The sequence below is a fragment of the Euprymna scolopes genome, chromosome 11 (assembly GCF_053919585.1).
Source record: "Euprymna scolopes isolate OS-2025 chromosome 11, ASM5391958v1, whole genome shotgun sequence".
Taxonomy (NCBI): domain Eukaryota; kingdom Metazoa; phylum Mollusca; class Cephalopoda; order Sepiida; family Sepiolidae; genus Euprymna; species Euprymna scolopes.
The window spans coordinates 79,214,872-79,230,248 of NC_136492.1; the positions used below are offsets into that span (position 1 = coordinate 79,214,872).

Here is a 15,377-nt window from a genome sequence, read left to right on the forward strand (position 1 = left end):
AATTTCTGAATTTCACCATGTGTCAATATGATGATTATGTGCATTGGCAAATACATTGTGAATTAATCTTGTTTCGGTTGACTATGAAATGAAATTCCATTGTGAAGGTTTCAATGAATATAGCAGAATCTTTTATAGTTGCCTGAATTGCATCAAATTTGAAATGTAAAAAATGGATTTTCTTGGTAAGTATAGAATCTAATCTGACAAACCTCATGTTTGCTTGAAAGTAAATGATTGACATGTCTAAAACTGTCTTAACTGAATTTCACACTTGATTTTCTGCTTGAACAGCTGAAGAAAAACCCGACACAAAATCTGCCAGTTTCCTCATCTTTTGATTTTAAAGAATTTTCTATTTAAAATGCACAAGAATTTCAACATCTGGAAATATCTTTATCAAATTGATGCTCTTCATCTTAATCAACCTCCAAACATAAAGCATTGTGGTTCATCTCATTTCATTGACAAAAAATTCTTAAAACTAAGCTTTTCAAAGTATGCATCTGGAGTTCTCATCATAAAGGAATATGAAAGCACGAGTTCACATTTCATGATTCAATTGGAAATTAGTTTTTGTTTTTAGAATTGAGAAGCTCACAAAAATCTAAAATGCTTTGCTTAAAATAATTTCTCTATTTTCATAAGTTTGATATTCAATTGGATACCTTTTTTTCTTAGGAATGTTTATCTTTTTGTCCAATTTTTGGTTATTTATTTTCTTTTTGATTAATTCATTTCCTGATCTGCTTTTCAGTGAATGCAACTGAAATGACCACAAAAGGGAAAGCTTGCTTGGTGTTGGCATTCAATAAAAATGCATTGAACCGTGAGGACAACGAGTTATGTGTGGCGGCTGCAGGATGATGATGATTACTTTGGATAACCAATGATATCTGACTGGCATGACCTGTTGAGGCATTGCTGTTATTAAGATGATGGCGTGTGTTCTTCGAGTATTAAAAGGGTTACCCACCAACTAGTAGATCTGCATGTGTGTTATCACGTCGAATGCAAAAGTTCAAAATCCTTGTATTCTTGCTTACCTGAAGAGATGCTGAAAAACAGATCATTGACCTGGCTTGAAAAATCTTCAGCAACGCGTGGAGATTGTCCGGAAGAAATTTCCCTTCTGTGAAAACAACAAAAAGCAAATTCTATGGATGCAACATAGCATTATTTTGAATAGATTTTGCTAAATAAAAGATGCAACTTCAATTTCCATTGGTGGATGACTGCCTATTCTACAGGTAAGTTGTCATATTTGTCATTTCTTTTACTGTCTACAATGATAGCATCACATGAAAAAAGACATTGAAAAATGAGGACTATTTCATATTTCAGTTGAACTGCTTTCTAGTAGTTCTTATCATCTAACAAATGTTTTCCTGCTTTGCAAACTTGAACAGCAACAAAAATCATTTTACTGCGATAATGAGTTGCAAGTTTGACTCGATTAAAGCGAGATTGTGGCTTGGATCAGGTCGAGAGAGATTTGGAATATCAAGGTGAACTGATATCAACTGATGAACTTGGCCTCAACAAAAAAATAAAAAACCTTCTAAAATATGGGTGTTGGAGCTAATAGGGTAGTTTCTCCACAATAGTGTCACACACACACCCAGAATGCAACTAATGAAAATGTGGGAAGTCTGTGTTTTCTTTTATTTCCTTTGTTTTGTTTTTATACTTGTGAGTCAGTGCGCTCCCTCAGCAGTCGTCAATGTGTGGAAGACAACGGTACTGACAGAATCAGAAGGTAAAAGAAAAGAAATCCCTGGCTTACAACATTTTTTTTGCAATCATTGTCGATCAAGGGATACATGTTCTTACATTAGGATCTCATTTTAATGTTTAATAATGTCATTATAACTAGAAAAGAACTTAACCATACATGTGTAGTATCTATAATCTCACATATAATACAAATACAAAATTTGTTAAATATTTCATTTGTGATGAAAACTATTGTTAATTTGATAAGGCAATTCATTATAAAAATATATTACTCTATTAGAAAACCAATCTAATTGTCAGGAATTAAAATGAAAATACAAAGGATCTTTGTTTTTTTTTATATAAAATTTAATTACAATATCATTTTATTTTTATTAATTGAATCAAATTATGATACTATAACAAATATTTAGTTAATGTTGATTTAATTTCTGTATGTCAAAAGTTTCCAAAACTTTTAATGTATGAGGATTTGTTAAGAATTTTAAGGCTTGTTTAAATGATTGCTATTTAACAGTATAAATACTTCCAAATTACTTTTAGATTTTTGAGTCACAAGCTAATTAATTTATATTTTTTCTCAATTGTTAACAAAAAATATTAAATGACTGACTTGTTTACAAAAGAAAATAGTAGAAATGTATTCTTATTGCAAGAATTTGTCACAATTTAAATAGTAATTTAATATAATTATCATTTAAATAAGAAATTTAATTATTTAATTATTTGATCTTTTTATATTCACAACCTTTTGACTAATGCAACTTCTGACCCTTTTCAGCTGCATCTTTTTTTTTAAACTGGAAATCAGGACAGAACTTTGAACTGTTCTCCATCTGTCAACCATGACCAGCTTTAAATGTTTATTAGTTTTTGTTGCTTGTAGTAAGGCTTGAACAATCTCCAGAAAAATTACTTAGAACTGATTGTTAACCAACACTCTTAATGTATTAACAATCAGTTTATGCTGGCCTTCGGGTCAAGATCAAAGTGTACCATCTGTTCTTCAGATGCTGCACTTCAATTTCTTGTTCTCTGTCAGTGGAGGAGAAATCCTTTACGACTGAGACAATTTTTATTTTTGTTCCTTTTCTCCACATTAAAAAACGACCCTGGTGTCTAACTCTGTCCCATGGGGAGACATTGTAAATAGGAACAATTAGTTTATGCTTCTCACTAAACATGGTCTGTTTATTATTTTAAAATCTCTGATTGATAAAAAAACATAAAAGTCAAGCTTAAATAGTGATCAATGGTTGAAGCTATCTTTACAAGAAATAGAGGATAATCCTGTTACTATTTCAGAAGGGAGAATAATCAAAGTTAACACCTGCCATTATTCAAAGTAAAATGTAGTTAAATTATGAACATGTGTGTGTTCATTTACTGCACAGGCCATGATTGTCTGCTTGTTGTGCTGGTCCAAGGTTATTGCTTAATTTTGACATCAGTCAGTGTCAGCCATGTAGTCTTGGTCAATACTACAACAGAAAAATTCTCAAAAAAAACAACAAAAAAAAAACTACAGCTTCAGTTTAAAACACATAACAGGATTTTTTTTTTTTTTTTTTTTTGAAAGCTAGGAAGCTATGATAAATCAACCCACTCAAATAAAACAAGTCCAAAGGCTCTCAGAGGTACACAAACCCAACTGACTGTCAGATCTCAGAAAAACAAACTGTTACACCCAGAGGGTCAGCTCTAACTGATCTCACCTTTCCATTTACTGGAGTATATGCCCTTTCAATCGGAAAGATATCTGATCTTTTTCTTGATCATCTCAATTCGACTACCCAGAAACTAACTAGTTGAAATAATAGCCAGCCTTATATATGAACATACAAAAATCTACTGCTAAGTGGTTTTATGTCTGGACAGCCATTAAATTCGGTAGTCCTTGAATAAGTCATAACCATAGCAGGGAACCTCTTATTTGCATAACCATTTTTTTCAGTTTCATTTGTCAGCAGGATTCCCATTTAAAGAAACACTTTTTTCTAAGAGAAACAAAATTCTGGGTGATCAAATCTAAAATCAGATATTTTTTTTATTGCTTTTGTGGCCTCTTTCTCTCTTTTAGACCTACCACAGGTAAAAGAAGTTTGGCTGTTATTTGCATCATAAACATACAATCCACTAAACTTGCCACATAGTTCATGTTTATAAAATAAATGTATTTTAAAAAAATTTTTTTTTGTGAACTTTGTTCAGAAAATGATTAATTGTTTTTCTTTCATTTTTTTTTTTTTTTTTTTTCCAGATGTTTCGACCAACATCATTCTTCAGTCATGAAATTTTACAACAATTGGAATCGGAATTTGTTAACTTGAAATTACAATAAATTTATCATTTGATTCTGCTGACCATTCTCTAAGATTCTTTGGCAGACGTTTTTTTTTTTTTTTTTAACCGATTCCCCATTGTGTCCTCATCACAAATTGAACTCTTATGAATGACAAAGAAATTAAAATATTAATATAAACATTATATGAAAATAAATTGATTTTCACAAAATTGTTTTGTTCTTACATTACATAGTTTGTTCTCCTTTCAGTTAAACCTTAAACTTCATACAATATTGTATTGTGTGCTAAATATTTAAAGAAACTCATTTGAGAAAAATTATTGTAAAGCAGAGAAATTGATTTCAAAACTCATGAGATGACTGGTTTCATCATGAGTTCGGGTCATTTCAACAAGTGAATATGGTCTTGTGAACATGCACCATATGTGCATTCTTTGCTGTAATTATTCTACACGTTGTGCCAAAGTTGTTCATTGATTCATCCATTCAGTGCTGCAACAAAGAATTTGCATCATAAGCAAAATAACACAAGTCCCATCCATAAACAAATAATAATGTTTATTATTTTCAATGAATGGCAGACTTGTAGATTGTTGCCTGACCAGACCAACACAGGTCATTAAAGTCATCCAGCCTAGAGAAGCATGTTGGCTCATGGCTCTACTGAAAACTGCCTGCTCTCCAACTCCTACTCCATTGGTAAGTGGTGATTCATTAGTATAAATACATAAAATCTTAATTTTAATGCAATAACAAAAAATAAACAACAAAAATATTATTAAATGAAAGTATATGAAAAATTGAAAATTACCTAGTGTGAAAAACAAAGTTTATTTAAAACAAATGTCATTTTTTATTTTTTTTAACAATTCATTTTATTTATTTAGGGCAATTTTAGTTTAATTGTACAGACTTGTTTATATAAAGATACAAAATGGTGGCTATTATTATTGAGTGATTTTCTGGAAAAAATATAATAAAAATAGTTGGAAAATCTTAACCCTCATAAGACATGAATCATGCAATTGTTTCCACAATAAAAATTTTTTTTTAAATGTTTGTTACATTTTAGAGGGGGAGACCGGTAAAAAAATGTAATAATCAGAGCATTTATTGTGAAATTTCTCTGCTGAAAGTTGAGACGGTAATTAAGACTTTTTTTTTTAAAATTTGGTGCTAAATTCATAGTTCGAAAATCCAAATAATGCACACTATTAATTCTTATCTTGGATGTTATTCGCAACATGTTTTGGTCAATGTCACCTCCAACTTTCTTCAGGTGCACCTCATTAAACTCTCGAATCTATGTAAAAAATTTTTTAACTGAACCCTTTTAGTTCACAGGATAAATTCTCATTCCATCAGCCATGTTGAAATTTTAAGTAATTTTTATTTTAATCTTAGCAGTGAGAATTGAACCTTCAACCAACTACTTAGAACCGATTGTTGCTTAACACCTTTATCCATGCACCATATTGTGTGAATACCATCCAAAATGAGGATTGTAGTCCAAATAATCGATATTACCAATCTTCATCTAAAAAAATTGTAGTGATAATATTTGGAAGTTAAAAAAAAAAAATGAATTCAGTGCAGAATTGCAACTTGTTAAAAAGTGGATTTTCATTATATTAGATTAATTTAAAAAAAAAATAAAAATATCTCAGATGTATCTTATTATAAAGAAAAAGGTAAAATATGTCCTACCGAATTCCAGTAAATAATTTAGCAATATCTTACATATAAAGGATTCTTGGGAAGTGGTAAATGAACACTTTTATTGTCTAATAATTATTTTTATAATAATGATAAAAAAAAGACTTGTAAATTTGTTTTTTTTTTTTTGACTAGCCTTAAAAAAAGAAAAGATTAATTTTTCACCACATGTCAATGTTAATCTGCAGATATGTTACATGTATACAAATATAATATTATAAGGAGATATATATGAGCCCCCAGAAATTATACACTACCAGTATGTTTAAAAACAAATTTCATTCTTTTAACAATTGATTTTATTTATTAAGGGCAATTTTAGTTTAACTGCACAGACTCTTTTATATAAAAGATACAAAATGGTAGGTATTGTCTTATTATTGAGTGAGAGTTTGGGTATCTCATATAATGTAAAGATTTTCAGTAATTTACGCAAGTGCTCAATACATGAGTAGAGTTAGGTAGTAAATCATAAAATTATATTATTTACAAATGTATTCGCATTTGATCCGCATAAGTAATTTTATGGGGATGAAATGCAGATGCCTCTGTGCAGCTGTTAATCGCCATAAATATATTTTCATAATGTGACTTTATTTTCTATAGAAAGGTTAGGAAATCTGCATTGATATCTCCATTAAAACTTCAACTAGATCCGATTTCAACAAAATTTAAATTGTATGTTATAAAGCACTCAAGAGTTTTCCAAATATTGGCTTTTTTGACTATATTAGTGGATAAAACGGGGGGAGCATTAAAAACATTAAACAAAATACAAATAAGGTGTTATGTGAAAAAGGACATAATTGTGATTCTTATTCAAACCCAAGCATTGTCTGATTTTTCTGTTAGTTTATTATAATTTTTTGAGTATTAAATTTAGAACTTATTCTTTGTGTACATAAAAAAATAATATGTAACTTATTTTTTACTCAACAATATTTTGTTTCTTCAAGGGGTGAGTGTTGGGGTTCAGATTGGAATGTATGAAAAGAAAGAGAAAAATCTTTTCTGACGATTTATTAGTAAACTTCTCGTTCCATAGAAAAATATATGCGAATAAATTTACAAAAGAAAAAACATTATTTCTGGTGGTAAACAACTAATCAGGTAGGATTTTAAAAACAAAAAAATATCTTTGACAAACAAACAAATTTTTTTTTTGTTAACATAAAAGATTAGTTCTTAAATTTTTTTTACAAAAAAAAACAAAAAACAAAAGAAAAGTTTCTTGCATTCTGATTAAATTACTTGCCAAAGTGAAACTTCATATTGATTGAATATTAGTGCATACCTGTAGAAATTCCCTGGTGCTTTCTACAGGAATCTGCATAATTTACTATTTAAGAAAATATCCCTTTTGATATAAATGTCCATCCGAGTCAATACTATTAAAAACATTATGGCATGATCATGATGGCACACTGGTTCTCGTCCGATCACCAGAGTTAAGCAATGTTGAGCCTAATCAGTATCAGATAGGTGACCATTTGGGAATACTAGATGCTGTATGTAGGAGGATGTCATAATCTCCCTGAACCGGGATATACATGTGACTGGGGACCATGTGTGAACTTGATATTCCCATGAAATTTCCCCCTACAGAGGAAGCCAGTGCAACCCACCTAGGATAAATGCTGCTGGCATTGGTATTATTTTATTACCATAAAAATAAATATCAACTAAATCTGCTTCGAATCAATAAAACTAATATCACTTTTTGAAATGTATTGTTTTCGTCAACAGATAAAAATTTGATTTTGCAATAAGTCATTTTAAAATTGTAAAGTAGAAATTGTCTACTTTAGTGGTATCAGATTATGCACCAAACTTTGCTGATCAGATAAAGAAATGCTTTAGCATATTATATACATTAAAAAAATAAATATGAATGGTTTTGAATCTTCTAATAGAAATCTTGTTTTAAGATCAAGCTGGTTTGGAAACATGTTCTATGTTTGGGAAGGAGTGGCATTTGACTGAGGTCATATCAAAGATGTGATTAACCAATGGTTACTACAAAAAAAAATTAAAAAAAAATATATATATATTTAAGCCAGTTAAATTTTTCAAGCTGAGAGACCACAGAATTATTTTCCCAAACAACTAAAACTCAAAATTAAAAGAAAGACACTATGTAGGAAAGGGGGAGGTAAGGAAGCGATTCTTTAATAAAACAAAAGTCATTTTATCTGCTTCATGTATCATTTGAAATCTTAGACTTAATTATTTCTGAAAATATTTTGCCATTGTCATGACAGCTAGATAGGAAAGAAAAAAACAAACCCGGGTGTTTCTTGAAAAAAAATATATAAGTGAATAAATATGGCAGCTCAAAATAAATTAACAAAAAAACTCCGATATACCAGGAAAAAGTGGATATCTACACTTAAAATTACGGAAAATTATCATTTAAAAAAATAAATAAATAAATAAATTTTAATATTCATAGTCAACAAGCTCCAAACAACGTAACCACGTGGTGTCTTCATTTAACGTGTTGGCTTAATAGAAATATAAGTGAGTAAAAAAAAAAAAAAAAAAAAATTATTACTGAAATAATTGTTGGTATAAGATATTTAATATCAAAGAGTTTTCCTGTTAATTTATTTTAAACTAACATTTTATCGCCATATTCCCTTCAAGAAACACCCAAAAAGAAAGATAAAGTAAGAGAAGAAAGAATCAAAAAATTAAGGAGTTAAAGCTTTACCAATTCAGCAGAAATCGCTTCTTTCTTATTTAATAATAAAAATGGGGGGGATATTAAAGAAACAGGTGGAAAACTCACATCAGTCTTGTGATTTAAGTAGAAATTTGCTTTTTTTTTTTTTAAGATTAAAAAAAATGAAAGAAAAATCATTTTTAATCAGTTTTATGTACTCCTCTATTCGTTTAATATTTAATTATGCCAGATGTCCCTTCTTTTTTTTTTTGTTAAAAATCTTTGTAAAAAATAATTTTTTTTTTCAGACTTAGAGGGAATATCAAAAATAAAAAATACAAGTCAAACTAAAATAAAAATGTTTGCTTTTTAAAATTGTAAATTTTTTTTTTTCAGTGTTTTTTTTTGTTTTTTTTTAATAGTAAAAGAAAAAAATGAAAATGAAAAGTAAATATATCAATAAATTATTTAATTTCCCCAAAATCTCAGCCTGTCAGTTTGAAGTAAAATAAAATAAAAAATAAACCCAACAAAAAACTGGTTTATCTCATACAAGTTTTTTAGTGGAAGAAAAAAAAACAGCCTGCCAATCCATCTAAATCAAAATCAATTGCTTCCTGTTGTTGACGTAAGAATTGCAGATTGCTTGAATAACATACAAACTGAGAATCAGCAGGTGCAGTTATGCCTTATTGTACATTTGCCATGCCTTGATTTGTCATACATAATTAAAATCTGATCTCTGATGTCTTATCTTTTAGCTGACGGGGATAACTTGAACGCTTAATTTAGATAAGATTTAGATTTTTTAATATTTAAAATATTGAAATTGATGTTCATCCAGTAATATTTTTTAAATATTTTGATAAACAACAATCAAACAAACGTTTTTCTTATAATTCTGTATTATTAATTTCAACACAAAATTAGGTCATTAAATTTTCTAACAAATTTTATAAAAAGATTTTTTTTTTTGTTCAAAATAATCTCTGTCAAAACTAATTCTCAATTATCATTTAAGAATCTGTTTTATGTCCTCTGTAAAAAACTTATGAAGCTTTGTGAAGGTGAGTCTCTGCTTCGGATCAATTTTCCAACAATCTTCCATAATTTTGTAGATGGCTTCCGGACATTTCTTTGGTCGAGGTAGACGGAGACCATTTTCTAGAAACTCAATCACCTGAAAGCAACAAATTTACTCAATTGAGTTTCATCAAAAGTAGATTACAAACAAAATTTTATATATAAAGAATGATATAATAAACCCCAAAACTTAGTAATTGATAATAGGAAAAGTCACCTTCATTTAACTCTTTACTTTTTTTTTTTTTTTGTTACAAAGGAGTCACCATTATTGGCTCTTATACAGAGTTGGACCCCTGAGGGACACCAGTATTAATACTGTGAGCTTCTGATTTCTGTGCATCAACCACTAACTACTCTTATGAACAGATCAGAGAGAAATGATATAATAATTAAGACATTTCCAGCTATACCGTAGCTGGAGATCTTGTAAAGTAGACCTTTATGCCATACCCTATTAAAGGAATTTGAAGCAGTGAACTGACATCAGTTGATTTGGGGTTTTTTTTTTTTTTCAAACTGGTAAAAATTATTGCACAGTAAAAGTAATTAAATTAAAACAGAAATCATTTAAGAAGTATAGTCAAATGCAACTTCATTTTCTTCTTTTTATATGACCTGAGCAATGCTGGGTAGTTCTGCTAGTGTGTGTGTGTGTGTGTATATATATATATATATATATATATATATATATATACAGTATCGGCCATAATATAAGGAACGGAAAAAATAAATTACAATTATTCATGTATATTTCAAAAATTAGTGCATGGATTTTTCTGAAATACTCAGAATAAACAAATAGAACCAATGTGTATAAACTAGTACCAAAAAAAAAATAAATAAATAAAATTACAATTCAATATTGAGAAATATTTTAGTTTAAAATTATATCTGAATTTATCCTGGCCAAAAGTTAAGGAACGAAATAGAAACTTTGTTTTTTTTTTCAATGCAAATGTTTAAAAAAAATAAATTCATTCAATATTTAGTGAACATCCCTTTATTCTTTATGACCTCACTGCATCTTCGACCACAAGATTGGATTAGTTTCTTGCAAAATTCAGGATTTATCTTTTCCCACTCTTCCTTCAATAAATCCCACAAATGATTTTGATTTTGGGGATTCCTCGTCTGTGCTTTTTCTCCAATCATTTTCCAAATATTTTCTATCGGATTCAGATCCGGACTCTGCGCTGGCCAGTCCATTACTCTTATTTCTTCTTCCTCGAGATAACTTATCACTTTTTTAGCTTTATGGCAAGGGGCGTTATCTTGCATAAAAATTCTTGGCTGATTAGGTGAAAGGCGTAAGCTCTCAATGACATGTTGTTGAAGGAGCTGCTTATAAGTCTCCGCATTAACCCTACCATAGATTCGAACTAGAGGGCCAACTCCTTCCGAGGATATCATACCCCACACCATTACACTTCCCCCTCCAAATTTAAGTGTCTTTTTAACACATTTGGAGGATAATCGTTCACCTGCTTTACGCCGTACATGCTTCTTTCCATCAGATCCAAACAAATTGAACTTGGATTCATCGCTGAAGTGAACCATAGCCCATTGTTCATCAGTCCAGACGACATGCTCATGGGTAAACTTCAAACGGCTATTTTTGTTCTTCTTGGAGATCAAGGGTTTAGATACTGGCACCCTGGCATGCAATCCGGCAGCTGCTAACCGTCGAGAAACAGTTTTTCTAGATATATTTTTCCCAGTCTGTTCATTAAAATCACGAGAAATTTATGTTGTGGATTTGAATCGGTCACTAAGAGCCTGCCTGACCATAATCCTATCTTCTCTTTGAGACGTTTTAGGGGGTCTGCCGGTTTTAGGGGATGCTTCTAATATATTTTATTCTTATATCGAGCTATCACACGATGAACAACACTTTTTGATCTTCAAACAATATTAGAAATTGTTGAAATTGATTTCTTTTCTTTGTAATTGTCTAAAATTAATTTTTCTTGGAGAGACAGAGTTTTGCGAGTCAGTGACGCCATTTTTCTTTGTTGTGCTTATCAGCAGTTCCAATATTAAAAACTAGCTATTTTTATGTAAAGTTTAGTCTCTTAAAAATAAATTTTCTATTTTGTTCCTTAACTTTTGGCCAGGATAAATCCACAGATATAATTTTAGACTAAAATATTTCTCAATATTGAATCGTAATTTTTTTTTTTTTGGTACTAGTTTATACACATTGGTTCTATTTGCTTATTCTGAGTATTTCAGAAAAATCCATGCACTAATTTTTTAAATATACATGAATAATTGTAAATTTTTTTCCGTTCCTTATATTATGGCTGATACTGTATATATATAAAGAAGTTGTGAAAAATTATAAGGTGTAAAACATTTGGATGAGTATTCTAGGTTCTTATTTAGAATTTGATGATTAAAAAGTAAAAATGCAGAAAAAATCTTTATGATGTACATACGCATCATGGAACGAGGATGTCATGTTCCAAAAATCTTGTAAATTGATCAAGTAATTTTTTTATAACTAAGAAAATCAAAATTTACAAATTTTAGCAAAACAAAAAGTTTTAATTACTTTGAATACAAACACAATTTTGGTAGTCGAATTGAGTTATCGCCCTTGAATTTTAACACATTTAAAAAAAAAAAAAAAAAAAAAAAAGAACATGATGGCTCTATTTGATTTTCGTAGTAAAATTAAGTACTGGATTAATTTGGGTGATTTTTTGGAAAATGACATCTTTGTTCCTTGACGAGTACGTACATCAGAAAGATTTGTCTCTACAGTAGAACCCTGGGATACGGTGGCTCTAGGATATGTATTTTTTTGTGGAATACAATGTTTTTCCGGACCCTGGTTATGGTATTTGCCTCATAATGTTATTTGATCATATACATGTGTATTATATACTGTACTGTATTTTGTTACTAATTTTTAATGCCGTATCCCGGGGTTCTACTGAATTAGTCGAATTATAAACTGCATTTCATCATTTTCCATCTACATGAGCCTATAACCAATATGTGAACGGGTATGTTTCTGTGAATAAAGAAAGGTTACAGCTAAGACTCACCTCGACTCCCATCATATTTTCATATGGCATCTGTCCAAAAGAAAACATTTCCCATAAAGTAACCCCAAAACCCCACACATCTGATGCATGAGAAAAGTGACCATATTTTACTGATTCCATAGCATACCTAAAAAAAAAAAAAAAAAAAAAAAAAAAAATTGCAAGTCATTTTTGATAATAAAATAAAATAAAAAAAAAAAATCTGATGTGAAATGAAACACATAGCATGAATTTTTAACACTGGTGCTCCCTCAATGTAAATTCTCTCCGACTAACCAGACAAGCAATAAAATCCCACCCCTTCATTGTCAAGGTACCCAGATACAGGAAAGCTTTATACTCTGGCAGTTCATAGGAACAAACTCTTAGTTTTTTTTTTTTAACTTCCTCCCTGTTTTCTGCTTCTCAGACTGTACTAAGATGCAGAAGTGCAAATGTTGCTTCTCAACTCTCCACTCAGAGTGTCCCTGTAGGTATGGCCCGTAATTCACAGTAATCTTTACATCTCAGTATGCCTCATTTTCATATCAAGGGACATAACTTGTCTCAACTGAAAGATATGGTTGAATTAATGTTAACTAAATTCTTTTTACCACTAACCCTAAGTCCAAGTGACAAGATTGTAAAACCATATAATTTTTTAGGCGATTATGTGTGTGCCATTTGGTAAAAAATTTGATTAACATTCCTCAGGGGCGTGAGTAGTCAACAGAAAAACGATCTGAAATCAAAATAGATTTATCAATTTGTACCTCCATATCTACGGCCTGCACATACATGTGTGTGTGGAGAGAGGGGGAAAAAAAAACAACTAAATTTGAGGATGTGTGAGCAATAATTAATAAATATTTAAATAAATTTATATTGAACAAGAAGAGAGATGCTTTCTCAATCAGGATCCCTGGATCTTGGATAGATCACCAAGAGATGTAATAATGTACTAAAATGCAACAATTCAAAGTGAATTTGGGACAGGTGCTACTGTATCTTCTGTGTAAATTTTCACCACCATTTCCCTACGATAAAAACATGCTTGTTTTATTTTTTGCCAAATAAATTGGATTGAATAGAATAAGATCCTATGGTATTACTGGACGAATACTTAACATAATTAAATCCTTCTGAAATAAGAGAAGAATTCAGGTTGTCCTCGATTGTTGTACATCTAAACAATATGATATAAATGCAGGTGTACCTCAGGGGTTGATCCCTGATATTCACAAATGACCTCCCTAATAAAATTGTCTTGGAGATGGGTATATCTGCTGACAACACCACACTATAACAGACATGAAGGGAAAACAAATGAACACATATCCAAAGCAATGGCTAAAACATTAGAGGAAGACCTCCAGTCTGTAGTGGTATGGAAACAAAAATGTATTGTCACATTCAATGTTGCCAAGACTAAGTTTCTTTCCTTTTATAACTAGAAGGAACCTTCTCGACTACTAATAGCTATGGCTAATGATACATTACCTGAAAGCACTTTGCTCAAACTCCTATGCTTAACATTCACAGAGAACATGAGTTGAAACAGATACATTGAGAGCATTGCCAAGGCTGCTGCAAAGAAGGTGGGCTCTCTTTACTGTGCTAGAAAGTTACTTACACCTCAGAGTATCCTGTAGTTCTATAAGGCCACCATTTGCCCATGTATGGAGTATTGTTATATTTAGGCTGGTGCACCTGTTACTAGTCTCAATCTTAGACAGGGCTCAAAACAGTCACCAACCTAATAGGTCCTGCACTGTCAGCTAGGCTTCAACTGCTGTCTCATCGATGAAATGTTGCATCATGTGCCTGTTTTACAAGTATTTTAATGGTAGGTGTTCCGACGAACTACAAACCCTTGTACCCCCTCGATGTAAATACACCCAACAAACCCGACAAGCAGCAAAATCCCACCCCTACACAGTAGAAATCCCCAGATGTAAAAAAAGTCTTCTACTCTAATAATTTCTTCCCAAGGATTGCTAGACTTTGGAATTTTCTTCCAGGTTCCTGCTTCTCTGACTGTACTGACATGCAGAAGTTCAAATTTAATGTAAACAAACATCTTGCTGCTCAACTCCCTACATAGTACTCTTGCAAATTATGTTCCAGATAGTAGCTCCCTACATCAAAGTTGCATTGTGCTTTGTTTGGGGTGATAATGCAATAAAATAAATTTAAAATAAATGAAGAATGGTACAAATGGAGGATGTGTTTCCTTTTTTTTTTACAGTCAATTACAGTAATGCGATAAAAAAAAAAAAGGGATTGCATTTGAACATTGAATAGCTTACCATTTGATTGGCCACCTGCCACCTGTTGTGGCTCTGTAGTAATGTTTCTCTCCGACAGCACGAGACAATCCAAAATCACTGATTTTGATCTGATCGAAACAGAAAAGAAAAAAATTTGAATTTGTTTTTCAGAAAAAGAAGCAGTATTTTGGGTTGAGCGATCGGCTTTAAGAAATATTTACTGCTAATACATTACGGGGCTTGTGTGAAAATTACATTCCAAGTAAAAATTCTTCAATATAGATGTGTAAAAATAAGTATCCTCACCAAAAATTAGGAAAAATTATTGAGTACAATTTTAATCTACAATAAAAATCTCACCTGTCTGTTTAAATGTATGTACGTATGCATGTTTGTATGTCTGCCTAAAACGGCAGAGGCAACAGATTTTCATGAGATCAGTATCATTTTGAAGCTTGGCGCCTTGGACGACAAATATCGAAAAATTGGCTAAAAACATTAATTCCTTCACCCTCAACTGGGCAGTTTTTTACAAGGAGGGTTCGATTTTTTGCGAGCCATTTTTG

The 15,377-nt window shown here is 30.9% G+C and overlaps 2 protein-coding genes across 3 annotated transcripts in view; one reads left to right on the plus strand and one right to left on the minus strand.

Moving 5' to 3' along the window:
* LOC145287937 (RNA binding motif protein, X-linked-like-1) overlaps positions 1-4,251 on the plus strand; it is a 56,267-nt gene extending 52,016 nt beyond the window's left edge. For both annotated transcript variants that reach the window (XR_013869230.1, XR_013869231.1), the window contains 2 exons: positions 758-1,250; positions 3,998-4,251. The gene's annotated coding sequence lies outside the window, so the exon portion shown is untranslated. The remainder of the gene's footprint in view (positions 1-757; positions 1,251-3,997) is intronic.
* A 5,059-nt stretch (positions 4,252-9,310) lies between these two features.
* The window catches only part of LOC145287936 (tyrosine-protein kinase HTK16-like), a 119,219-nt gene continuing 113,152 nt past the window's right edge, over positions 9,311-15,377 (minus strand). Inside the window, exons 17-19 of the mRNA XM_080135889.1 lie at positions 14,851-14,939; positions 12,563-12,689; positions 9,311-9,603 (exon numbers count right to left, since the gene is read on the minus strand). Coding sequence (XP_079992015.1) covers positions 9,436-9,603; positions 12,563-12,689; positions 14,851-14,939 — 384 coding nt within the window. The 3' untranslated portion in view covers positions 9,311-9,435. The remainder of the gene's footprint in view (positions 9,604-12,562; positions 12,690-14,850; positions 14,940-15,377) is intronic.